Raw genomic sequence first — 27,548 nt, 5'->3', positions numbered from 1 at the left:
AAATCTGCTCCACTTGCTACCCGGCAAGCGCAAAAGATTGTGAATGCCTTTGAGAGCTTGCGATTCTGAACTTGCGGCATACAATGGCCACACACAGCTCAAGTGCACAGAACGCTAATCGAAAAATTGAGCACTCGTGTTTACGTCTAGCCTTTCTCTACACCTTCTGCTTTTTGCACTGTTTCAATTATAAGAGAACGTTTTTTGTCTACGCTCACCGCACTCCTTTCTTCATGTTTCGATAGTGATTGCCAATTGACGACGAAACAGGGTTCACAGAGAGAGAGCGCGAATAGGTCGCAGCGGTATGAATTTGAGCATCATCATCATCATCATCCTTACTACACCCACTGCAGGGCAAAGGCCTCTCCTATGTCTCTCCACTTAACCCTGTCATTTGCCAGCTGCATCCACCCTTTGCCTCCAAACTTCTTAATCTCATCCGCCCACTTAACCTTCTGCCGCCCCCTGCTATGCTTACTTTCTATTGGAATCCACTCCGTTACCCTTAAAGGGACACTGAGGAGAAATTGAAGCTGGCTTGTATCGATAGAATAGCAACTCCTGATCTCAAAAACACCACTCTTCCTGAAAACAAAGCTCTTGTAATGTAGAAAATAGCAAGAACCAAAATACAGGTATCGCCGCCACAGGCCAATCTCGCAAGTACAAGCGTGATGACTTCCTAGGACAAGAGGCGTCACCCTGGAGGAGTTTTCCTTACTTCGTGGAAGCCACGAATCTCTGAGGCTGGCAAATAAAGGTTGCGCACCGCACCGCTAGCCGTCAGAAGTCACTGAGTCTGCGTTCACGTCACGTTTCACGTCACTCCGTTCTGTGACGTCATAAGAGTTGCCGTGACGTCATAAGAGTTCCCGGAGTTTGAATCAGAGCGGCGGGAAAAACTTTTTCAACTTCGAATCCAAATTTCTTTAAAATAAATGCATCTTTCGCGCCCAGACAAGCGGCAACAAAGCCATGAAATGCCGAACTATCAGATTTTGCTAACAAAAAAAAATTGATAGAGTTCTCCTCAGTGTCCCTTTCAGTGTCCCTATCTCAAGGGCAACACGGGCGACAGCGTCACTGGGATATGCTATTTATTTCCGTCAACGTGCTTCCAGAACCAGTCAATTGAACAGCAGAATTGGTAGCTTGTCTGCCGGACGATGAGCGTGAACAAGCAGTCTATGCACTACCGCTGTTTATGCGCACGACAAATTCTTCAAAACCAAGAGGGTGGGACCATATTATGCATTGAACAATGAACCTCCGATGAAGAGTAATGCGAGCAATTATACAAATTTTCACCTCATCTGCGTCAGCAAAGTGGCTGTTCAATGGACTAGGGCTACCATTCTTCAAAGAGGGGCAAAATTTCCTAGGTCCACTCTGAAACTCAGCTGCGGTGCAAACAAAGAAATCTGAAAATTTTAACTATGATCAATGCGCAACTTGCTATGCATCGAAACTAAAAAGTAATTTTCACTACTTTTGGGCAGTAATTGATATAATGGCGTTATTTTTTTAGAGTAGTAATTTGTAATTAATTTAAATACTTTTCAAAAGTAATTTTGCCATGTATGACTCACACATCAGGGTCGAACATGTGCCGTATCTTGAGGCATGGGGCTGGCACGCAGGACAGCCCCAGGGGCGCGCCCGAGACACTGCTCTGGCTTTCGAATGCCTTTCCCTGCCACACCTTGGCACGAGGTGGGGACGCTGTTCCAAGCCAGCGCCACACCAGGTAGCTCTCGCCCTCGATCTGCTGCCGCTCAGTGCGCAGGCGGGACTCGTTCCGCTCAAGGAACGCCACTGCACTCTGCCACAGGCTGCTCAACTCCTTCCTGCACCAGCATTCAATCGAAGGGCGACACATCAGCCTCCCAGCTGGCTTTACACTTAAGCTCCGCCTTAAAGGTGCACTAAAGAGGAATCTGAACTCGTCTTTTTAATGGAGGAACTCGATCTACACGTACTGGGAATTCTTAGAAACTTCAAATTATTGTCCTGTGCGGCCGATTTCCCCAATTTAAAGCTCTCAGCAAAAAGTTACGAATACATTACATAAGTGCACAAGGACTTGTTTAACATAAAATTAAATTGCATATTTGGAATTAGTATGCAACAATTACGTTTCCCGGAGTTTTCATAACTCTCCAGGAAACGTAATTGTTGCATACTAATTCCAAATATGCAATTTTTTTAAGACCCTCTACCCCCTTTAAAGCACTCACTTTAAAAATAAACAGTCCTGAAAGAGACAACCCTACGATGCGTTCTAGTATATCAGCAAGAAAAATCACACCACTGCTCCTTCATTGTATGAAAACAAACTTTGTTTCCAAGCACATCCTCACATACACAAAAAAAGTCTAAACTAGGCAATGGCTCAGTTGAAACTATTAGCTTTAAGGCGTATTCACACTGGCGAGTCGCAAAGGCGACACAACTTGCTTTAGCCGACTCGCGACGGGTGCCGAGCGACATGATCTGTCTACACAGGCGAGTCAAGTTTGCGACTCGCTTCCAGAGATCCTCTCCCTCCGGACGATAATTGGAGGGGAAGGAAAGGCGCCACTCACGTGCCCTGTCCCCCTTCAGCTCGCAAATGAAGGTGTGAGTAGGTTTGAAAGCCCAGAAAGCTGTAGTGCCCCAACGACACAACGAGCGGTGCCTGTGTGTGCACCCGTGCTTGCAGTGGCGGCCCAGCCATGCGAGTGTCTCCAGACACAGCGGTGTGCGCACGACAGTTTCCTCTTTCTGGCTGCTGTAACGTGCTCGTCTCACCATGTAACACACTGTGCCTCTACTACCACAGGTGGAGAAAAGCCCAAGGACACATACGCGCCACTTACCGACGCGCAGTAAGAGTAACCTTGTGACGAAAAAGTACATACATTGTTAATCGTCAATCAGGAAAAATTGCAGTAATCGTCCCAATATCACAAAGGCAGCATGCAAAATGCATGCGTGACCTGTTGTCTGTATGAATGTTCAAGACAACTGCCATAGCTCTTTCCACGTTTCAGCTGTTTTCTTTAATAGTGGCACAGGAAATTGAGGTGCGTTTAATAATAAAAATGAAAAAAATATTTTACCATGTCGTTGATTGCTTCCGCGGAAAATTTCACGACAGAGACACGAACAACTCGTCAAATAATATAGAAAAGAACAGCCTATGTAGTAGAACGCGCAATGCAGCCGCCGAAGTGTGTATGTTTGAACACAGACACTAGAACGGGCATGGACGGCTGCTGCTTGCCATGGCTTAAATTTTGCGGAAAAGCAAGAACCCAGATATTAACATCACGTGATGTGGTGTTATACTCTGCGATGCCGCGAATTGGTCGAGGAGTTCTGCGGCATGAAGTCGCGTCACAAGAAATAAGTCAGCAAGCAACTTCCAAAAAAGGATTGCTGGTGACAACTTGGTGAACTGTGTTGTGCGACCTCCGCGACTCGCCAGTATGAACGCACCTTTAGCCGGCAGCTGGGTGGTGGCAGCGACTGCTGCTTTGCATCGATGCTTCCGACGTGCTTGCTGCAGTGCGGCCCTCCTAGCACGAACCTTCTCCGAGACGACAGTTCCGGAAGTTGAAGGTTCGCCCTCTCTGCACTGTCGCTGGCTTCGCTCTCGCTGCCACGAGGCCTTCGTCACCTGCCGTTTCTCAGTCTGGTTATACCACAGATTGGCTTCTCGCTTGGCAGCAAGCACAACTGTCCTTTTCGTTTATTTTGTTGGCCCAACAAAGCTCTACTGGTCCAAGCTTTCTCCCTCTCTTTCACTTACTATACATTGTTATCTTTCTCTTGAGAAGGCTAATAAAAAGACAGCTGCTGCAGCGCAACTTTTTCGGTTTGTTATTTTGTTTCTCCAGCCACCCGCACAGTTTCCTCTGTGGGTGGCCCTAAAAGGAACTAAAGTGGTGACGTCTCATCCGTACTCCTCTAGTTTCCTACTCTGCATGCCCCACCAAGGTTTTTTTTTTTTTTTTTCTGTCTGTGACTTTGTGTGCTAAAGGTGGCTCCACCTAACTTGCTGCAATGCTAGTGCCACCTGGAACGCCCAGTGTGATAGGGCAATAGTGGAGGTTGAAGCACGGAGAGATGGGAAGGCAAAGGTGGCCACCTTCAGAGGCTCTAGTGCTTTACGCTACAATCATTTCGCATATAAGCCTGCTCTTGGCAGTGAGATAGCAATAAAGAAATCAATGAAACCACCGATACAAGGAAGAGGATATGAAAGAGGGTTGCGCACCGCTGGGAAGGGCTGATGAGCATGTCCCGCACATGGACCTGGGCCAAGAAGGGCTCCCTGCAGTCGGGTTGCTCGGCATGCTCCTTCAGGACAGCTGCATCACAGGACCAAGTTAATCCAGTTCCAGAGCCTGTGGCAGTCTCCCGCTTATGCCTGCCACTAAGCATACTCACCCGTTATTCTCTCGGATAGGTTGTAGACCTGCTGCTGCCAGCGGTCCCTCCGGGCCTTGTACCACACGGCACCCAGGTAAAGCACCACAAACAGCACGAGCACTGTTCTCGCGAGGGAAAGGAAACGCTGTTCTGAACCATGCTTGACCCAAGGGAACACAGGAGCAGCATGAAATTGGCAAGTGCCAAGTGGGGCTCTCCTTGCAGCGATAGGCACAAAATGCAACCCAACCTTACTGTCCCGAGTTAAAAAAAACGTGACTTTGCTTTTGCTACCGAGCAAGCGCATGTGTTAAGTATTGCTGCCGTGTAGAATGTAGCTCTGAATGAACAGGGGCCTGCCCTTACTCACATACCGAGGTTCAAGAAGTGCCACTCCTTAATTCCTCGAATCGTTGTTTGTTCATTGACTCATTGTCCACCACTGGCACCATCATCGTCTATTGAGGTATAGCTTGATGACTTGTGTAACCTTAAAAAAGACAGCTAAGGAAAAAAAGCCTATAAAACCTATGTGGACAAAGAAGGGAAGAGAGAGAGCCAGCATAAATCCCATCTCCTGCCATCTTTGCCCAAGTGTGGGCTGATGTCATTTCTTTCTCACACGTCCTGTTCTGCTCATCCAGCCATTTGGTTTCTCAATATTACCCACAGGGAAAAAATGGTGCCACCACCTGTGTGCATGTCATCCATCTCGAGAATGCTGGGAAGTGGACACTTTGCATTTGGCTTGGCTAGTGTTGGGCCAAAAACATGAATTCTGCTGCAGAATCACTACTGTACCATGGTGCTCCTTACTGTGTGCTGATCCATTTAATCGTCTATTTTTAACTTTAACAAACTTCACGCAAGCAAATGCCTGGCAATATGAAAATTGAGCACATTTAGAAACTTTGCCTCTAGAAATGTCAAACTGTTGTGACCAGAGATGGGCATCCTCACGAGGGCGCCCTCACCCTCACCTCATGAGGATTTCACTCGGTGAGGTGAGGGTGAGGGAGGACTGGCGCATAAAAATTCATGAGGACAAGGGTGAGGGAGGAAAGATATGATGAGGTGAAGGCAAGGGAGGAAAGACATGATGAGGTGAGGGCGAGGGAGGGCAAGGAGCACGGTCTGAGGGGGAGGTTGATGGCTCAAACCGTACTCCTGTCTAACGCTCTTTTCTGTGCAGCCAGTTATGAATTCCCATTTTAGAACGACAGTCCTTAGGCTGAAGGTTACCAGGGAAGACGTAGTTTCTACAGTCTGGATGTACACGAGGCGAACAAGAAAGGCGGCGGGCCAAACACCTTCTCGAGAACGTCGCCGTGATGTACTACACCGCTGAATACTACGACGAAAAAAGCGCCCTTCTTGCTAAAAAAGCCTATTTTTAAAAATTATGTAAAGATTTAGGTGAAACACCTTGTATAGTGCGCTAACAAGGAGGCACTTGTCGGACCGTGCGGGTAGCATTTTCATTATTAGCCCCAAGTCTGTCGGATCATCAGAGTGTAGAGTAAAGCATGTAGAAATTATACATAGTAAGGCTATTGAATTCCCATGTTCTAATAAGCCTTGTTTCCCGGAACGAAATCTGATTTCAGCTTAATGAGGTTTCAAAGAACTGGTAGCAGCGTAAAAATACTTCTACGAAATTCCACTGCCAAATCAAAGCATGTTGGCAGCGTTTGTGTGGAATTTTTTCACTCACACTGTGAGTAGTAAAGTGCAGTCGTATCTCTATTTTCGCTGCAATGGTTGTATAGGAAAGCGGTGCCCCAATGTGATGGGCAAAGCCAACCACTGTAGTCTTACCATGGAAATAAAGCAGCAGCTTAGGCACCTTGCTCTGAATCATAGCTTGCACTACTTTGCAATGTGCGATGTGCTAAAAAAGAAAAAAATGTACTGCATTCTAAAAGCAGAAACAGCTCTTGGTTTATTTCCCTCCCTGGTGAGATGTGTGACCACGTAATCGCGCACTGATTTTATGAACCAAATTTCTTGTAGGCATGGTAGGAAATTGAAGCTCAGCGTTTGGGTAGTGCGGAGATGTGCAAGCAAAAAAATTGCGGGCCGTTTGGCTTGAGAATAACCACGAATTATTGTGCGCTAGTCCTGCCGTGGTTTTGCATTGTTTATCTTGACTTTCTATGCTTTTGCTTGACCTGAACTGGCTTGCTTCAGTTGATAAATCAAATAATGTAAGTTTGCGTGATATTGCATCATTTTAGACTTGTACTGCAGCAGAATTGGTCAATTCTTTGCATTCACACATCCATGGAAGTTCTGATTCTGCTCCCGGCAGAGAGGTGCGGTGGTTAATCTACACGCCACTGCCTTGCGATGGCAAGTGCTGCCATCGGTGGGGCTTATGAGACCTATGTTATTCCTGACGAATCTCTCGCGACTAATCATTAATTGAGTTGCCACAGTGGGCAGTTCGCTCAGAATCCGGTGGGCAGCTTGTGATGATGTCACAATGTCACGTGACCAAAGTGGCCCACATGCTAGAAGCAGGCTTCGGAGAGCAAGATAACTGCTTTTCGGTGGAGTGGAAGCGCTAGGGCACTAAAATGGCAATGACAGGAATCGTTCACTCCAGACTAGAGGGGGAGGGAGGTTAGTGATTACCGTTATTCAGCCCAAATGCTGCATTTTAGCGACCCGTTTGATTTTCAAGTGGCACGGATAATGTTTTATTTTAAGCGACAGCATAAGAGCCTCACTGCAGCGGAAAGCCGGCATTGCACTGGGGGTAGACGCTAAAGAAATAAAAAAAACTTCATAGCTGGGTGAGCGGGATCCGAACCCGCGGCGGCGCTAAAAATCAATTCCGCTGGCCGCTGCTTTAGACTACTACGCCATTGCCACAACTTTTTTTAATCATCTATTTATTGCATTGAAAATATATTTTATTTACATTAACTAAATTATTTACAAATCTTTTAGGAAATGCCACGAAACACATTGCAAAAACACAAAGCAGCAGAGTACTAGACTTTCAAGAGTGGCAGATCGGGCTAGTTGGCAATTCATTATGCGATACAGCGCGAACAGAGACAAGAACGAAGAAATACACGATACCACCAGCGCTGTGGTGTCGTGTCTTTCTTCGTCCTTGTCTCTGTTCGCGCTGTATCGCATAAAGAGTACTAGATGCTTGGTAAGGCTGAGCACATCACCAAGAGGGAATGCCTCTCCGATTCAAAGTCAGTCGGTTCATACACTTTCCTCAGATGAACAATAAGTTGGGAGAAATCTTAAAATCCTGCCTGTATGAACTGCCAAGCTCTTGAGCTGTGCTTGCAATGTCGTCGTCTTTGTCACGTACCCGCGTTCACGTGTGTTAAACTGCCAGTATCTCACGCTGTAGGTTGAAAGCATGGTCTTCATCATCTTCCATGCATGCGCGTGGAAGCGTCATCAGAAAATCATGCAGCAAACCGCACAAAACGGCGGGAGATTAGAAGCAGTGAAATTCAGAATACCCTGTGCTATCGCAATGTCATAGGGCAATGGTAATTAAGCGACCTACAAAGTTTCCTTCTTTTGAGTATATTCTGTGCTCAGCGCTTATTGTAATTGTTGTGGTAAAGGCTACTGCACTGTTTTCTAAATAATCTGGCATACACTAGTTTTTGTACGACCACAACGCACTGACTCATTTTAGCAGTGCATATAGATAACAATGAAATGCTATACTTGCAGGGTGCATATATGCACGCAGAGCGTGCCAGAAGTAAAGGCAGAGTGATATTTTGGGACTCAACTCGTAACTGTCTCGGTTTTGTCTCATGTATTATTAGCTCAAACAATACACACACATGTACACAGACACACGGACATACACAATGTAAGGATCTAGCCTCTCGTCCAATGGCGACTTGAGGGCATGACTTATATGCTTATTACTCCGTAATATTGCCAGAAGTTGCCGACTGCAAAAAATAACGAGTTTTAAAACGAGTGTTCTTGAGGGTGAGGGAGGGGCGAAGATGTAAGGGTGAGGGAGAGCCAGAAAATTTTTCGAAGTGAGGGTGAGGGAGGGCCGGATAACATTTAAAGGGACACTGAGGAGAAATTGAAGTTGGCTTGTATCGATAGAATAGCAGCTCCTGATCACAAAAACGCCACTCTTACTGAAAACAAAGCTCTTGTAATGTAGAAAATAGCAAGAACCAAAATACAGGTGTCGCCGCCACAGGCCAATCTCGCAAGTACAAGCGTGATGACTTCCTAGGACAAGAGGCACCACCTTGGAGGAATTTTCCTTACTTCATGGAAGCCACGAATCTCTGAGGCTGGCAAAGGAAGGTTGCGCACCGCACCGCTAGCCGTCAGAAATCACGGAGTGTGCGTTTACGTCACGTATCACGTCACTCCGTTCTGAGACGTCATAAGAGTTGCCGTGGCGTCATAAGAGTTCCCTGAGTTTGAATCAGAGCGGCGGGAAAAACTTTTTTATCTTCGAATCCAAATTTCTTTGAAATAAATGCATCTTTCGCGCCCGGACAAGCGGCAACAAAGCCATGAAATGCCGAACTATCAGATTTTGCTAACAAAAAAAAATGATAGAGTTCTCCTCAGTGTCCCTTTAAAAATGAGGATGAGGGTGAGGGAGAGCCATGGATTAAAGAGTGAGGGTGAGGGAAGAAAAGTAAAAATGAGGGCATTCGCCCACCTCTGGTTGTGACCGAGTTCATACTTTCTGCCAAACACTACCCTAGCCAAATATGAAGTGTCCGCATCCCAGCATGCAAGCATTGCCGGTGGATGAAAGAATACAGGGCCTTTTTTCCCTCTAAGTAATTTTAAGAAACTCTACAAGGTTCACCCCAGGGCACTACAAAGTTGATGCAGCACTGTGAAGCGTGCTCACCAAAGGCGGCCATTAGGATCTGGTAGAAGAAGCTGTGCATGGCCAGGCGCAGGCAGCACCAGAAGGACTTGACCGCCTGGTTGGCCTCCAGCAAAGCCACGGTGTCCCCCTGCTGGTAGGCGGCCACCGGTTGCTTGTCAGGACCCAAGAGCCTGCAAAGCATTGTCCGCATGCTCCTCATTTAACTCTAGACGCACCTGGCTGTCTGCTGTCGAGTTAATGTGCGAGTGTGAAGTGCTCTAATCGTTGGACAGAGGGATGCCACGATGTGCATCCCCTCTGAAAGAGAACAGCATCAGCTGCAGCCGGGCTTGCTCTAATTATGATGCTACAGTGACAGGCTTGCAAGGTGTTCAACAAAACACTGAGAGGTGAGCACAACAAAGATCGTCATCATCATCAGCCTGAATACGCCCACTGCAGGCCAAAGACCTCCCCCATGTCTCTCCAATCAACCGTGTCCTCTGCCAGCTGCACACACCCTATGCCTGCAAGCTTCTTAATCTCATCCGCCCGCCTACCTTTCTGCCGGCCCCTGCTACGCTTGCCTTCTCTTGGAATCCACTCCGTTGCCATTGAGGACCAGCGGTTATCTTGCCTTCGTCTCACATGCCCTGCCCAAGCCCATTTCTTCCTCTTGATTTCCACTAGGATGGCATTAACCCACGTTTGCTCCCTCACCCACACTGCCCGCTTCCGGTCTCTTAACGCTACACCTATCATTTTTCTTTCCATAGCTCACTGTACTGTCCTTAACTTAAGCTGAACCCTTTTTGTTAGCCTCCACATTTCTGCCCCACAGATGAGCACAGGTAAGATACAATGCTTATTTATTCACTGATACTCTCAGTCCTGTATGGGGCTTCTACAGGAGTGGAAAAAATAATGAAAGTGAATAACAAATAGCACACCCTAGTGCAGATATTTGTAATAATAATAAAGTTGGCTGTTAACAACACTCAGAAACAGAATATTTGCAGTTGGCACAGAATAAACTAAAAGATTACATAGCAGGTATACAATGCTGAATGCACCTGCGAATGAAAGAAACTCATTGGCTGGAGAAAACAAGAGAGTCTGTGATGCCTGTCGTGAATTTTTCGACAGATGTGCATTGTACAGCAGTGTCAGGTAGGAAATTCTACGCATTAATCGCTCTTGGAAAAAGCTGTACTTAAAGCAATCAGTGCAAAAAAATGGGACTGGAATAAACATAGAATGACGATGCCGTGATGTCTCGTTAGAACGAATTTTAAAAATTGCGATCTGACAATATTACTTTAATTATGATAATTTGGTACAAGTATTTTAGCCTAACAAGCTTTTTACGCAACTCTTAACATATGAAGACCGGCTTGTGGACAAAGATCAGAAGGTGAACTAAGATGTCGGTATTTGTTAAATATGAACCTGGCAGCAAGACGCTGATCCTTGTCAATCTTTGAGCATTTATTTTTCGTGTATGGGTCCCAGGCAAGCTTTGCGTATTCTTTGATTGGTCTGATCAATGTTTTATATCCTAGGCAATTTATTTCAGGGGTAGCAAGGTATATGTTTTGCCTAAGGCAACAGAGTGCCTTCTGAGCTTTCGAGCACATAAAATCTATGTGAGTGTTCCAACAAAGATCGGGGGTAAATATGAGACCTAAGTACTTATGCTGCATTGTCTTTCGGATTACTTCATTTTCTATGTTGTAGGAAAAATTTAATGTACTTTTTTATAATTACTGTCATTACGAGTGTCTTCTTCGGGTTTAGCACCATTTGCCATTCATCGCACCATTTATTTACTTTTTGCAAATTTTAGTTTAGTTTTACTTGGTCGCTTAGTGTGTTGATAGGGTTATAAATTGTGCAGTCATCTGCAAAAAGCCTTATTGGTACATCAATATTGTCAGGGAGATCATTAATAAAAATAAGAAATAATAACAGGGGGCCCAGAACACTTCCTTGGGTTACCCCCTGAGGCAACGCATGATAGGGTAGATTTGCCTTCTCCCATCTGAACATACTGCTCATGACCATGTAAATATGAGATGAACCAATTTGTGATAGACTCGTTCCTAAATGTTGCCTTAATTTTTGTTAATAATTTAGAGTGTGACACCTTGTCAAAGGCTTTTGCGAAGTCCATAAATATAATATTGGTCTGGCCACATGAATCAATTGTTTTGGAAAGGTCATGTACTAATTCAATCAGCAGAGAAGTTGTCGATAACCCTTTCCAAAAACCATGCTGTACACTAGATAATCATTTATATTTCTGAAGGTAAGATTGCTGGTGTTTTGATACTATGTGGCCTAGTAACTTCGAGCCGGTACTTATGAGTGATACGAGACGGTAATTAGCTACATCTGTTGTACTGCCACTTTTAAATATCGGGATAACTTTTGCTAGCTTCCACGCCGCAGGAAACTAACCATTACTAACGGAAAACTGAAAAAAAAAAAGGCTGTGGTTTAGCTCTGGTTAAACATGGAGTGACATGATAGCTACAGCTGCCACATGGAATTTGCTCAGTCAAATTGCAAAGTCAGTCTTTCGCTGCTCCGTTTCGCTGGGCGTTCCTTCTTCATCTTCGTCCCTGAACGTAGATTCACTCTTTCCCCCCTCTCCACTCCCGGGGACCCCACTTGATTTCGCCGGCGCGCCGCGACACTTGACCAACCACGTGACCAGCCACGGCGCCGCAATGGAGCTCAAGGGCGGCCACGCAGCTCAAGGGGTGCCACGCTGAAGGCTTGGAGTGCTAGCTTAATGTAGCTATCGCTACAAAATAAGAGTAAGGTATTTTGAGTTCCATTCTGCGTATCGGTCGAGAAATTCATTTGGGATACCATCGAGCCCTGGGCTTTTCTTTACCTTAATGCTAAGTAGGAGGTTCAGTACACCTTGTTCGATGATTACTACATTATTTATGGCTGGCTGATCTTCAAGAGACATGAAATTCGGAGCGAGACGATCACCACTAGTGTAGACTGTAGAAAAATATGTGTTAAAGGCTTGAGCAGACGGTTGCTTGTTCCCTCCCTAGAGTCCACTGGATTTAGCAGACGGGTTTGCAAACCTCCAGAATTTTTCGCGGGCCTCGGTTAGAAAATTGCGTACCGCAACATTTAAAAACTTCTTTCGGGAGTCCTTCACTAGATGTTTTAGGTGTTTACTCATACGATGTATGGTTTCTCTTAGTCGAGCGCAGGAATTAAGGGTGCAAGCCTTATGCTTTTGCTTTCGTTTCACTTGTATTATTTCTCGCATAATCCAGGGATTAATTTTGTTAACTTTCTTTGAACGCGTGGGAATGTACCGCTCAACACATAACATAGCCAGCTCGGAGAAGTATTGCCAAAGTACATCAGTGCCAGAATTTGTTTCATACACTTCTTTGAATTCACTAAATTAACTTTCGAGCTTGTCTAGAATACTAACATCGTCTGCTGCAGCAAAGTTTAAAATCTTTTTTCATTAGAGAGAGGTGGAAATTTTTTTGCATGCTGAAGGATGTTATTACCATTTTATGATCTGACAAGCCATTGCACGTCTCGCAATTAAGCAGAAACAGAGCCAAACAAGAGATAAAAATGAGGTCGAGGACAGAGGTAGTAAAGATTCTCATGTAATCTTTCACAACTTGAATTAAATTGAAGGCAAATGAAAGTTGCAGTAAGTGTTCGCGGCTGACAGTTTCTGTTTCACCGGGTAAGTGCGAAGTCCAGTTGATTCCTGGAAGGTTAAAATCTCCTAGTAAAATTATGTTGTCGTCTGGATGCAGTTTCATTTCCACAAATGTTTTAAGATTTTCAAGCAGAGTAGATGAACAAGCAGAGCAGATGAAGACTTGGGAGCCCTATAAACGTTTCCTACATAAATAGTGCAATTGTTCAACCTGATCTTGATCCATACAGTCTCAATGTCATTTGGAGCACCAAGAATAGTAAAGGGAATGCTATAGTGGACTAATAGTGATACGTCTCCCCCTCTAGTATTTCTGTCTTTCCTTACTATGGTATAATTAGGCGTGGCAACATCAGCGTCCAGAATATCTTTGTGTAGCCAAGTTTCGGTAATTACCTTAATATCAGGTTCATGTTCAAGTATTATGCACTCTATGTCCTCGGCCCTGTTTACTATGCTTCTTGCATTGATATTTATGATTTTAAAACTTGAAGGATTACAAGGTCATGCTTTGTCACTCTCTGATGCATTCCTAAGCATGTAACGCTTGTTAGTACCCTCATTGCAAGCATACATGACCCTGCCAACTCTCAGTTTGTGAAAAATTAGCTTCACTTTCGCTCCTCCCTTTCTTTCCTGCGCCAAAGAATCCCACAATTTCTTCCGAATTGCGGCGACTCTTTGAGTAGTCCTCGCTAATAGAAAAATCAGTATCTTTAAGCACGTAACAGTTGCCGAGTATCTTTAATCGATGTATTCTTTCAATAGAATTCAGTTTCTGTTTCAGTATGGTGTCAAACATATCATCATTCACCTTTTTCATTAAACTTTTCCCTTGAGAAACATTGGCAAACTGCCATTCATGATCTGAGAGAACCTGTCAAAAGAGCTCCACCCCATTCTTAATCTTCTAGCTGTGATCCATGATCCGGATCTGCAGTCACTGCCTACCCTATGTAGACGTATTCCCTTACCACTTCCAGCCCTTGGATAACAATCGTAAACTGCTGCTCCCATATTTTATGTAGTGCTAAATCATTTAGCACCGTTTGCATGGTGAAAGAGCTCTAAAATATTATTTGTATGCATGCATGTCCATAAAGCAAATCACGTTTTATCTTGAATCATATTAAGGTGCACTTCTGATAATTCAAACAAAAACCTCTAATCCCTTGATGTTTGAATTAATGAGAGTCTACTGTATGCAGGTTTTGCTGTATGTGAAGTTCAAATTAAGATGAGCCTTTTTAATGCTCCTGATGTTGGTGGGGCCAGAGCTTTGCTTCCAGTAAACAGGACGTTCAAATTAGGCGAGTTAACGAGTCTACTACAAACAGAACCGACCTGTGACACCTTGGAAAGTTTCCTGCCAACACAGTTGCCTAAGGCGTTCACACCCCCATCTTCAAAATAAATGGAAGGGCACATAGAGCTGGCTGGCCTTGCAACAAGAGGAATCAAGTCACTGCAACCTGCTTCCTTCCACTGTGATAAGTTCAGTGATCACTCACAAATTTAAAATTCGAAACAAAATTTCAAAGCATGTAAAGCAAAAGTTCGGCATGAGTAGGATTCCTGTTAGCCCTTATAAAGACCACACAATTGTGTCTCCTAAAATTTCTCACAACAGACAACACGTACACTCAACAAAAAACATATTGTCACGGACTAGAAGACAAAGCAGACACGGTAGCATGAAGAGCACTCGAGCTGGGCTAGGTTTCTGAGATTAAACTCGGCTGCTCTGAGGTCCCCTTCTATGTCTGCGGCTGTCCTGCTTCTGGTTCGTGACAATATGAGGGAACGAGAAAACATGTGGCATGCATACTGATACAAGCATTAAAAAAAACAGCAAGGTAAGCAGAATATATCTTACTTGACTCCCCAGGCTGGGTTTTCAAACAGCAGTAGAAGACTGTCCTTGAAAGTGGCATCCTATTCAAGAGGAAGAAAAAAAAGGGGGACATGTGAAACATCAAGTGTTCTCTTTTTTAAGATCACAATGTAAAGAATCACTTCACTAGACTTTGCATCTGCCACTATGCACACCCCTAATGCTCAGCTTTAAAAAATGTAGCTCAAAAGCGTTACCCTCTGGGCTAGATGGTATTGTGCACCTATGGTGTAGCGAAGAAGAGTGTAAAGGAGACAGAAAATGATAAAACAGAAGATGGACGCAGGGGTTACTCTGAAATGCTTAATGGAAGATCAGACACACATCATATATATATATACACATGAACGAGGGGGTGCTGAGAACTTCCTGGCTTAGGCCCCTTTCATGTCAAATTGAAAGATTAAATTGTTACCATAAAAAAATATGACATCTTTTTATGTAACTGTGCAAGTGTCAGATGTTTCCAGTTTTTATAACTATTTTTAATTTCAGGTAGAACCTGAGATGGCAGAGGCACAAGCAAGTTTCACGCCTGTGGAGTTATGGATCATCATGAAGTTTTTGTTTCTGCAGGGAAAGTCTGCAACGAATACTCACAGTGCGATGTCAGAAACACTAGGGGAGAAGTGTCCTTCTCACAGCACTGTCAAAACCTGGATTGCTCGTTTCAAAAATGGGCATTTCACTATTGAAGATGAGCCCTGCAGCGGGCGCCTCACAACCTCAACAGACCTGGCAACAAGCGATGCTGTCCATAAGCTGATTCTTGAGGATCGGCGAATATCCGCCAGAAAGATAGCCCAGATACAGAACATCTCCCAGGAGCGTGCTGGTTTTATTATTACCAATATCCTAAACACGTGGAAGCTTTCAGCGAAGTGGGTGGCAAATCGGGGTTCAATATACTCTAAAGTACCTACCTACAAAAGTTTAAATGTCTCAGGGGATAAGAAGGAATCTGTGATAACAGGCAGTCTTGATCTATGATTCAATAATTTCGTGTTGCTGGCTGCGTTTGAGTCCGGTGTATGTGTGTGTGCATGTGTGTATGTGCACGCATGTGTGTGTGTGTGTGCGCGTGTGCCTTATATCTGTCGAATAAACAGCTGACAGCATGCACATATGTTCTCTTTCTTGCGCTGCTGTTGATGCGCTACCATTCTCTAGCAAGAGACGCATTTACGGCTTCGAAAATTGAATTTAAACATGTTCTTACCAGTTGATTCAAAGTCGTATGTCTTTACGAAAAGGATGGGTTGCCACCATTTCGAAGTGAATGGCGATGTAGCACAGCCTCTGGGATCTGCGCCCAAAAATTGGTGCTGATGCACATATTTTACCTGCGAAATCAGCCACTGATGCCAACACGTGCATTTTCATTTATCGCATTTTTCTAGCTTATAGAAGCTCTGCTTTTCGTGAGAGTGCTCTCTCTTTTTGAAGTTGGCCTGCACTGATAGAGTACTGCATTCAAATCACAATTTGTTCTCAGTGTCTCTTTATAGGGCCTGTGTCAACGAATTGCAGCCTTGTGACAAAAAGGCTACTACTTTTGCTGAAAACAGAGCTTTTAAAAGCTACAAAAATTAGATACCGACCATTTTCACAAACAAAGTGCGATGACGTGATCTCTCAAGGTAGGCTACACCACCATTCATTTCCAAGTAGTGGTCAAGGAGTGCTTTTTTTAGTCTTGGCGTCACTAGTTGGAATCAAGCGTATGGAAAAAAGAATTTTGGATCTTTAAATCCAGCTCTCACAGCGTAACGAACACCATCACACGTAAACATTAAGTGTCATACAATTGATTCTTAAGTAGAACAAGAATTGAACAAAGTTGTCCTCAGAGTCCCTTTTAACTGAATTAACACAAACTGTGCAAAACACAACACAATGGCCCTCCAGAGCTTGTCCTCTTGGCAATCTTTGCTCTTCAGGTGACCCTAAACCAGAGGACAAAAAAATTGGAGGGGTCACCTAAGCTCCCCCCTCTAAGGGAATAACACAATAGCGCAATGGGTCAATTCCCACATATGCAGAACGTCATTCCGTACTTCAGATCCCTTGGAGTTCTCATACCCCTCCCAGCGCTGTGGTGCAGTGGGTAAGCGATGCACCACTGCCCTGCGAAGACAGGTGCTCCCAGAGGTTGCTCATCCAGACCGACCAGTAATTTAACTGCCACCTGCCATGGTGTGCAGTTGGCTCACTATCCAGTGGGCAGGCTGTGATGATGCTGCAAGGTCACTTGACCTAGGTAGACCACCTGCCTCCTAGGTTGCCCTTTGGGAACCACCTGCCAGAGCCTTGCCCGTGATTATTCACTCACAACGCTGACACCGACAATGCAGACACCAGATTTCCCGGAGAACGGGGCCTTTAATGCTATCGCGTTAATAACCCGAATCACACATCATGTAGAGGCTGTATAGCTGTCATTCGCAATCAGTTAAAGCAAGCAGATGTGCACTTCCAGGCGTGGGGTCAGTGAAGATGCTACACCTACACTTTTACTCTAGCGTCTTAGTTCCACAATGAAACAGATGTAAGCAAGAACACAAACAGTCAACAAGCGTGACATACACTGATGGGCGATGGGCTGCTGGCCTGCAAAAACTCCAAGCAGGAAGCACTGGTCAGGGAGCGGTAGGGCACGTTTCCGCACTCGTAGTCCCCTGCCAAGAGTGCACACACATCTGCAGCCTCCAGAGCAAGAGAACTTTACCTCTCAGGTTAGAGAGGTAAAAACCCTGGAGATTGTTTCTTCAAATGCTCATCCTGCTTTCAAAATACCTATTAATTCCTTTTCATGCAAAAAACAAGTCCTCGCTTTTGAGCAATGTTTTTGTGATAAGAGAATTAATAAAAAAAAACCATGACCAAGACTCTTCGAAATGCACATATACTACTGATTCCTACAGAAACCAAGGACTACAACGAGAATAGAACTAGGGTCTCCCACTTCATTTGAGTACAGTAATGAAAGGAGCAATACCTTGAGTAGTGGTTAGCACATATTCAAAGCTAACAGAAACCTACACTGGTCCCCACTCCATGCTCACTCTTCTTTCCATCCTAGCACGCCACTTACAATTGGAAAAAAAAATAAAAATACCAAGATGAATGACGTGCAGTGGCAGCTTCACCAGCCAAAAGAGCACTGACTTCCTAACTTATCACCTTCATCAGCCTTACTACGCTCGTTGTACAACAAAGGCCTCCCCCATATCTCCCTAATAACACCGTCCTGTGCCAGCCTTGGCCACCTTATCCCCGCAAAGTTCTCATGCACACCTAACTTTCCACTGCCCCCTGCTACACTTGCGTTCACTTGGAATCCAGTCTGTTACCTTTAAAGACCATAGATTACCTTGCTTTCACATTACATGCCCTGCCCATTTCTTCTTCATTTTTGACTAGGATGCAATTCGCCCACGTTTGTTCCATGACCCACTCTGTTCTCTTCTTGTATTTTTTTTTGTTACCAGCATATTTAACCAATAATTTTTCAAAAAACATTGCACACAACTCTGGCATTTTTTTGTTTGGAAGTATAACCAATAAGCTACAGTTTGATGCCTTACAATGTGCAGTGCATTTGGCACTTCTTGAAGAAATAATTTGTGATTTAAAACACTCGAAATCTGTCGTTTTTTTCGCGGTAAGAAAAGAGCTAAGGTTGGATCTCGAGTACTGCTGTGAATGCTTAGGTTTTTGTGTGCTGGGGTGTGGGCATACAAAAGCTCTGCACTGGTCGCAGTTATTTGATTGGACTGGGATCGCAGCCAGCACCTTCCATTGCCCACTTGCGGAACAACGCCTTCTATTGACAGGCTGAGGAAACTGACCTACTTGGCCCGGCCCCCGAACTATACAGGTTCGGCTCAAGTCCCAAAATGGCGCGATAACAAAGCGCACTTTTTGGCAATGCCACAGGCTCTTGTTTCTATTTGAAGGAGCCTTGCGACACAAAACAAACATGTAGTTCTTTTTTGTACACATAGCAAGGAACATGGCAATAGCCAGAATGGTAATGATTAAATGATTAATATTTTAATCAGTTCCAAAAATGCTCGTTTCCAGCTGATGGTGACAAAACAGTGGCAATTTTCGGTAGTGGATATGCGGTGGCAACCAAAATGACACCTTTCTTTTTGATTGGTTGGGCATACAGTTTGAACTTATTATTTCTATATTTGGGAAATGAATACAAAATATGTTTCTGAGTAGTGCAAATTTTTTGCTGTAGAAAAAAATTAACACAGGAAAAGCAGAAGTGAATAAGAGCTATGAATCAAGCTAGGGACAACAGCTTTTGTTTTGCTGAAAAGTACTGTGGAAGCAACTGCTGCTGTTCAAACTGCCGATACTGAGAAGGCAGCAAAGACAAACCCGTCCGACAGACACCATAGTCGAAAATGTGGTAAGAAGGGGACAAGACACTGAGGGTGAGCTGTGGCGGCGGGGGGCATACAGAAGCTCTCCCTATTGTGGTCCTACATTTCAGTCGCACCTGCTTTGCGTGCAACATGTATGCTGAACAATGATGCTGGCCATTTGCGCTGTGGCGGACTACCCTGGCGAGTCAACAGCTGCATGCAAGCTTGCGTTGTGTGCGTGCAATTTGCGGGTCTGATTTGTGGTGCCCAATATCCAATATTCGACACTGGGTGAGTGAAATTGGTGGTTGAAATGCATTTTTTTATCTTTGAATTGAATACTGTAAGTGGTATAACTTCTGTTTGCAGATTCCGATTTCAGCAATTCAATCCGCACTGGTATTTGGACAGCACGAGGAATCCTTTAAACCACATACTGCGATTTCCTCAGAGAACTTCTGGAATGGACCTTTTTCCAGAATGCCCTGCCCAAGCACATAGCACCCTCACCACCATTACCGAAGGGCATGCACTGCAAAATGGATGTAAACATAGCTGCATATGCGTTCTTCCCCTAACGATGTTTTCTTGCTCAACGACACAACGGACTGCACGAGAATAATAAGGCGCAGTGCTAGCACCTACAAATGCAAACACACGTCTCCGCACGAACTAGCTTCAAATGCGAACACCATGTTGGTTTCTCAAGCCTCCTTCAGATAGAGATTATGTGCAGCGCAGACAATGTACTGCGCGGAAGGCGTATCAACAAACTGGTCGCGCATATCTGCTCTGGCTAGATGAAGCCAGCCCTGCACTTAACTATGCCCTAAAATAAGCCCGGGAGGCTGTTGTAAAGGGATTGATAATGACCACTCACCCTTGGATTCTTTTCCACGTGGCAGATCTATACTTGTGGCCCATTACAGCCATTTCCCTTTCCGTGGAAGAACTCACTGGATACTTTCAAAGACACTCTCGATTTCCCACGCTGCGAAAGATATTCATATTTGCCACGTGCGTCCAATGTGTTCATGCAGGCTCACATGCACATCATTGTCAAAGCAAACTCATTATTGTGACGCCATTCAAAAACATGTCTAAGCGTCTTAGCTGACGCTAACAGGCACTCATTGCCTCAGCAGCAAGCTCGGGAGCAGATGTGGGTAACATTGGTTCAGGCCACAGCTGGGATCGAATTCGCGCCTTTCGGGTCTGCAGCCGAGAACCATAACCACTGAGCCACCGCGGTGGCTAGATGTGTGATAAGTGACCACTTCCTTCGAGCATCGAAACTGTGAAAATTGGCCAAAGAGCCTGACTGAATCCCTGGCAGCTCACCACCACATTAGTGCGACCCAGACTATGCTAAGGAAGCCATGAGTGTCATCGGCCTTGGCAGTAAATTTCTCAGCCCCTCCGTTGTCAGCAAACAAGGAAACAGTGAGTGGATGTGAGTGGCCATGAGTGTCCGTGTATGGTTGTGAGTGTGAGTGGTCATGAGTGTGTGTGAGTGGATGCGAGAGGGAGTGGGAGCAGCCGTGAGTGTGAGAAAACCACCTCTCATGGTCCCAAGGTATGATGTTGCTGGTTTTATCCTTACTGATGAAGAATCCCACACCTATTTCTCGTCTGTCCGCTAGTCCACTATAGCAATGGCATGTGCACTGAACATGCACACAGTTTCTCAAACAGCACTGCTGAACTAGCCTCACTGGATAAGATTCTAGCATCAGATGTTACCATGTTCAGTTTGATGGCAGTCTGCCCGGACATAGAGATTCTTAGCACCCTCTGCTGTGTCATAGGCTCAAACCAGATTAGCATGTATAACAAGACCTCGGCACCATGAGAGGTGGCTAAAGCCACACTCACGGCCACTCGCACTCATATCCACTCACTCACACACGCACTCATGACCACTTGCACTCACAGCCACTCACTCATACTCACACTCATGACCACTTGCACTTACAAACACTCAGTCGCACTCATGACCACTCACAACCAATCTCTCGCACTCATGTCCGCTCACTCACATTCATGTTCAGTCACTGTTTCCTTGTTTGCTGACAACGGAGGGGATGAGAGATTTACTGCCATGGCCGACTGCGCTCATGGCTCCTCTGGCATAGCCTGTGTCGCACAGATGTGGTGGTGAGCTGCACGGGACTCTGCCGGGCTCTCTGGCCAGTTTTCACAGTTTCGATGCTTGAAGGAAGTGGTCGCGTATCACACATCTTCCATCTCCAGAACCAATGTTAAGCATGCGTGCTCCCGTGCTTGCTGTTGAGACGATGAGTGCCTGTTTAGCGTCGGCTAAGATGTTAAAGCACGTTTTTGAACAGTTTTCATAGGCATACACAGGATTCTCTCTGAGGGGAGCCATGTTTCAGCACAGTGACCCCTTCCCCTCGACCTCAACTCCCCTAGGCGCCCCTACGGTCAAAACGGAGCATAGAAATGAGGAATGATTATAAAACATTTATTTCAATGTGATGGAACTACAATATGAACTGCAATGTGATGGAACTGCAAGCAGTTTTTTACTTTCATGCGCAAGATTGCCAGAGGAAGGCAGTGCCTACGCTGCCGAGGCATGAATGTAACAACGCGCTTCTGAACGAATGTCCATCCTCTCTAAACCACAGAAAATATGACACATTTGTCTTAGGTTAACTGCAAAAAAGAACCTGAAAAGATTGCCTCAAAGTGACCCAGCAAGTGAACAGCTCTTGGAATGCAACATCATGGGTCTTTGGCCGCCAGTATTGTCAAAAACCTGAATGGCCATAACACTGCCCTACAAACAATGACAGAACAGGTCCGACAGAGTAAAGGTATGGGTAGACCTGGTGTGCCCATTAATAATTAGTGGGAGCGACTGCACTGTACCCCCCCCCCCCCCCCCCTTTTTTTTGTGGGCACGCCTAAGTGTGGCCACAGTGTCTAAGTAACAATAATGAGTTTGCCTTGACAACGGTTTTGCAGGGTGTCTAAGTACCAATATTGGGTTTGTCTTGACAATGACGTGGCCATGAGTCTGCACGAACACACTAGGCAAGTGGTAACTAAAATTACTTTTAGCGACATGGGAACTGGAGAGTATTTTTGAAAAGATCGAGTTCCTCGCGAAAAGAAAAATGGCTGGAATGGGCTCCATGTACAGGTCTGCCTTGCTGAAAAAGTATTCAAAGGGGAGTGGCCATTATCAATCTCTTTACGAGAGACTCTTGGGCTTAGTCTGGGGCATTGTTAAGAGCAGGGCTGTCTTGGTCTAGCCAGAGCAGGAATGCGTGACCGATCTGTGGGCATGCCTGCTGTGCGGTACGTTGTCTGAGCTGCACACAACCACTGTTTGAAGGAGGCTTTAGAAAACAGTGTAGTGTTTTCCCTTCAGTCAGGCCAGTGGGTGTGGAAACCACATACACATCTGCGTGGGCATAGGGGGTACTATGTAACACTGCACCTAATTGTCGTTGGTCGAGGAAGCGTCGCTCATGCAGCGAACTTGTGAGCCGTTTTGTAGTGCAAGCCCTTCTGAAACAGTAGGATGTTACTATGGAAAAGCCCTATCCAGAAGTTCTTAAAGGAAATCACAGTATTTGGTTCAAAGGATTCCTCAAGCTGTCTAGATATCAGCATGGGCAGAATGGCTGAAATCGGAGCGTCCAAACAGAAGTTATTCCACTTACAGTATTGCAAACACAAAGATAAAACAAAATTGCATTTCACAAGCCCATTTCACTTGCCCAGTGCCGAACATTGGGTGCCACAAATCAGAAACAAGCTTTGCACGCATGCAGCGGAAGCTTGTATGCAGTTCTTGACTTGCCAGGACAGCTAGCAGCAGCCCAAATTGCCGACGCCATAGTTCTGCGTACATTGTGCTGACGGGAGCCTTTCCATGACCCTAAAGACAAAACGTTTTTTTTTTTTTGGACTCTGGAGAGAGCGTGGGGAAGATTAATCCTCAATCCTCAACTCTTTCCTGTTCAACGAGCACAATCCACTGTCCAATATGCCGGCACTCTTCAACCTGTTTATGAAAAGCTGTTTGATGTCCGTCGGATGGTTTTTTTCTTGGCTGCTTTATCGGTATCGGCAGTTTGAACAGCAGCAGATACTTTCAGGTGAAATGAAAACAGTCGCCCCTAGCATGATTCTTATTAGCTTTCATTCTCTTGCACTTTTCTTTTGTAGTTTTTTTTCCTACAATGAAAAGGTGACAATACTCGGAGACATTATATTTTATATTACTTTCCAGAGTATACAAGAATTTAATTTGAAGTGCACGCCCACCCAACCCAAAAAGGGCGCGTCCACTGTGGTTGCCACCTCACATCCACTGCCAAAAATCAGCACATTGTACGATCATGATCGGGATGCAACAATCATTTCTGAAGCAGATTAAAACATTAATGACTACCACTCCAGCTATCTCCTTGGCGTGAAGGTATCACCATGCCTGTTGCAATGCATACAAGAATAAAAACCACATGCGTGATTTGCAACTCGGGGCTCCTCCAAATACATGATAGTAACAAGAACTTCTGACATTGCAAAAAGCGCGCTTGGGCTCCGCGTTGCCTCCGGGCTTGAGCCTAGCTTGTGCGGTTGAAGAGCCGGGCCATGCAGATCAGGTTCCCTGCGTTGGTCTGGCCCAGTAAAAAAATATACGGCCAGAGCAGAGCTCTACAATGCACACACCCCGGCAGAGAAAAAACCTAAGCATCTACTGCAGTACTCGATATCCCACCTTACGCTAGCTATTGTCAACAAGTGGAGGGCCGTTGTTTCAGCAGCAAGCATTGAAACTTTGCATATATGAGCTCGAGCCGTGTAGGAGCTGTGACAAAACACATCTACCTTTCTAGCAGTGGCAATGTGAAATTCGATCAAAGGATCTAGCACAACTCGTAGCAGCTCATTGCATCTGCGAAGGGCCTGCGCTCACGCCAACAATTAACTAGTAAGGTGAACAGCAACGAAAGATTGCCGTTCCCGAGCCAGCATAATCCTCTGCTTTGGTTGTGAAAAAGACACCGGCATGATGCTTTATGCTGCCTCAAGCGCCCTCGTCAAAGAATATTTGGTTCCCTCAACAGTCAACAAGATGAAAATAGCTAAGCACATGCGACAAACTTCGCTGTCGCATCTACCCGCCACTCACATCCACTAGCAAGTCAAGTCCACTCACCGCCACTTACGTCGACTCATCGCTCATGTTTGCTGAGTCGTCTCTATTCACACTAATTTCCACTCGCATCCACTCCCCTTGCACTCACACTCATGACCAACCACACTCAAATCCACTCACTCACATTAATACACACGTCCACTCAAACTCACAAACGCTCACTCAAAACCACGCTCACTGTGAGTGAGGCGATATGACTGCACTCATGAGTGAGTGTGCCGACCTATGTGCATAATGCATCAATCTCCTTAAAATCACACACAAATATTTTTCACAGGTGCAAGCTCAACTTGAACCATCAAGCAAGCAAGCAGATATACACGGAAATCATTTCAAGTATTTCTGAGAGCAAATCTATGTGTCAGTCTTGAGAATCTGTTTGAGAACATCCCGCCATCATACCTGCAATGCGGCCCAGGAGCTTCTGTGTTCGTCCGGCCAGTTCCAGGGCAACCGGCACATCGGCTTCCTTGATGCAGGGTTTCTGCAAGCCATCCCCAAAAGCCCTCTAAGATCTAAGTATTGTGTCCTGTGTGAACCACATGACAGGGTGGTGCAATGACTTTTTCCATGGCACAGCACACTCAGAAACACAAGGACTGGAAAACCAAATGACAGGTGCAAAACAGTTGCACTCATGAAAACGTGAGCTTGTAAAAGCGTGCAACATAGAAGAGAAATACAGTTGAACCTCGTTATAACGAAGTTGAAAGGGTCCACAATTAATTCGTTATAACCGTAGCTTCGTTATATCCCATGTTGACCGAGCTTCAAAGGGGAACTGTCATTCCTTCATTCTATCCATTATTTCATAATCAACAGGTTTGTTATAACGAGGTTCGACTGTAACTGCTTGACATGCACATCACTACACCCCGTAATGGCTTTTTCTTGCAGTGAAGTGGAAGCTATGGAGCCAAAACATGCCCTCTCTACCTGAGCAGTGAAATATAGTACCCACTTGCAGTTATTTGTTTTCTCTCATTATATTAGTTAATATTCGTTGTTTAAGGCATAGTTCAAACACCACCGTAAACCTTCCACATTGAAAAGTCAAGGAAAAAACTGTTTTCTTGATAATAACAAATTTGCAAGGCACATCTAGTTGCAAGAAACTTCAATAGATGGCACCAGCTGCTCCAGCAATGGAACAAAGTTACCACAGGGACAGCAATACTACCGGCAGAGAGGCGCACCATCATGCTGCCAACTGCTTGGCAGAATCGCACAATTGCGGGCGCTCCACCCCTGTGCGTTCTCTTCATTCCCAAGAAAAGCTGTCGCTAGCTTATATACACCTGTAGTATGATTACCAGCATGCCTACCATTAAGAATGTGCGGGAGCAAATGCTGAGCAGACAGCACAAAAATACGGAATGAACACCTCTCGCCAGTTTTTGTCTGCAGTAACATCACCATGCTTTAGATTACAAACATGAAGGAGGTCCCTGTAACCTACGATTCCAGTGCGCACCCTTGTTCAATGGAAGCACGAGTACAATGCCAAATGTCAAGAGTAGATGGCGCTAGACCCTTGGGCCTATGCTGCTGAACAATGGTGCCCTCACCTGGACAAAAATTCTGGACAGTGAATACAGGCCACCTAATCACACCAAGGCACGCTGGCCAGCGGTTGCTGGCAGATCACATGCGTGCCCCTCATAGTTATACCGTTCAGCTCAGCAAGTGTGCAGGACATCATCATCATCATCACCAGCCTAACTGTGCCCACCACAGGACAAAGACCTTTCCCATATCCCTCCAATTAACCCTGTCCTGTGCCAACTGTGGCCATCTTGTCCCCACAATCTTCCTAATCTCACCTGTCCACCTGACTTTCTGCTGCCCCCTGCTATGCTTGCCTTCTTTGGAAGCCACTATGTCACCTTTAATGGCCAATGATTATCTAGCCTTCACATTACATGCCCTGACCATGACCATTTCTACTTTATTTCAACAGGGGTGTCATTAATAACCATCACATAGCACTCCATGAAGGACTTCCCAGCAAAGGCACCTCTTTTCCCCAAAGGAGAAAAAACTTGAAGGAGCAGCGATGCAGCTGTATTGTAGAGCCGAAACGTTAATGAGTTGTTGAGGTTTTGCGGCCACTATTGTGCACATGGGATATGAAGTAAGAGGTTTAAAATTAATGTGGTGCATTTCATTCATTCGTTGAGCTTAGAAACTTCTCTCACCTTACTCCCTCCATATAAGAACTACAGGCAGCTTCTCTAATCAGCGGCAACAGGTTAATGCCGGTTGCTGCAGCATTCTTACTGTCCCAAGATCTGAGCATAAAATATAAACAAACATCCCAAAAAGAAAAACTATAAAAATCTTTATATGTTTTCTTCGCTTGCTACTTTTCTACGCTGGATGGTGCTGCAATCACATGTCCTCGACAGCTGCTCCTTTGGGTTCCAAATGTCTCAGATGGGCGCCTTCACTTCTAAGGCCATGTAGCTGTGCACCTCGCGCCTTTGAACATAAAGAACTGATTCTCAGAGATTTTTGTGATGCCCATGTGACAGGAGGTGTATAACTCGCGTTTATTCTCTGACCCACTCAGCTCTCTTCCTGTCTCTCAACATTACACCTATTTTTTTTTTCCTTCCCATAGCTCGCTTCATTGTCCTTAAGTTTAAGTTCAACTTGGTTAATGCGGCGAGTTAGGTGTATTGGTACATATTTTTCAGAAAAGTGGCGAAAAAAGACGTGGACAAAGACGAGACGACAAGGACAAGCTTGTCTGTCCTTGTCGTCTCGTCTTTGTCCACGTCTTTTTGCGCTGCTTTTCTGAAAAATTAAGTTCAACCCTTTTCGTTAGCCTTCACGTTTCTGGTCCGTAGATGAGTACCGGTAAAATACAGTAGAATCTCGATAAACGGAAGTCGGTTAAACGGAACCAACGCTTAAATGAAACAAATGCCTCGCAGTTGGTTGGTGTTGTATTAAGGCAATGTAAAAAAAATCTCGTTATTCGGAACAAAAATTTTCCGACCACCGTATTAACGGAACCGAAAATAGGCTCGAAACAGCAACTTGACGTGAACGCGCAGCCCCATCGCGGTACGCATCACTGCCCCCCT

General features: G+C 45.1%; 1 protein-coding gene across 1 annotated transcript in view; it reads right to left on the bottom strand.

Annotated features, from left to right (window-relative positions):
• The window catches only part of MAN1 (LEM domain-containing inner nuclear membrane protein MAN1), a 46,434-nt gene that overhangs the window by 9,876 nt on the left and 9,010 nt on the right, over positions 1-27,548 (bottom strand). Inside the window, exons 4-10 of the mRNA XM_077640824.1 lie at positions 24,859-24,940; positions 17,461-17,552; positions 14,857-14,915; positions 9,305-9,456; positions 4,438-4,539; positions 4,265-4,358; positions 1,593-1,850 (exon numbers count right to left, since the gene is read on the bottom strand). Of these exons, the coding sequence (XP_077496950.1) occupies positions 1,593-1,850; positions 4,265-4,358; positions 4,438-4,539; positions 9,305-9,456; positions 14,857-14,915; positions 17,461-17,552; positions 24,859-24,940 (839 nt within the window). The remainder of the gene's footprint in view (positions 1-1,592; positions 1,851-4,264; positions 4,359-4,437; positions 4,540-9,304; positions 9,457-14,856; positions 14,916-17,460; positions 17,553-24,858; positions 24,941-27,548) is intronic.

This window comes from Amblyomma americanum, chromosome 10 (assembly GCF_052857255.1).
Source record: "Amblyomma americanum isolate KBUSLIRL-KWMA chromosome 10, ASM5285725v1, whole genome shotgun sequence".
NCBI lineage: Eukaryota > Metazoa > Arthropoda > Arachnida > Ixodida > Ixodidae > Amblyomma > Amblyomma americanum.
This window is presented reverse-complemented; position numbering and strand designations above follow the sequence as displayed.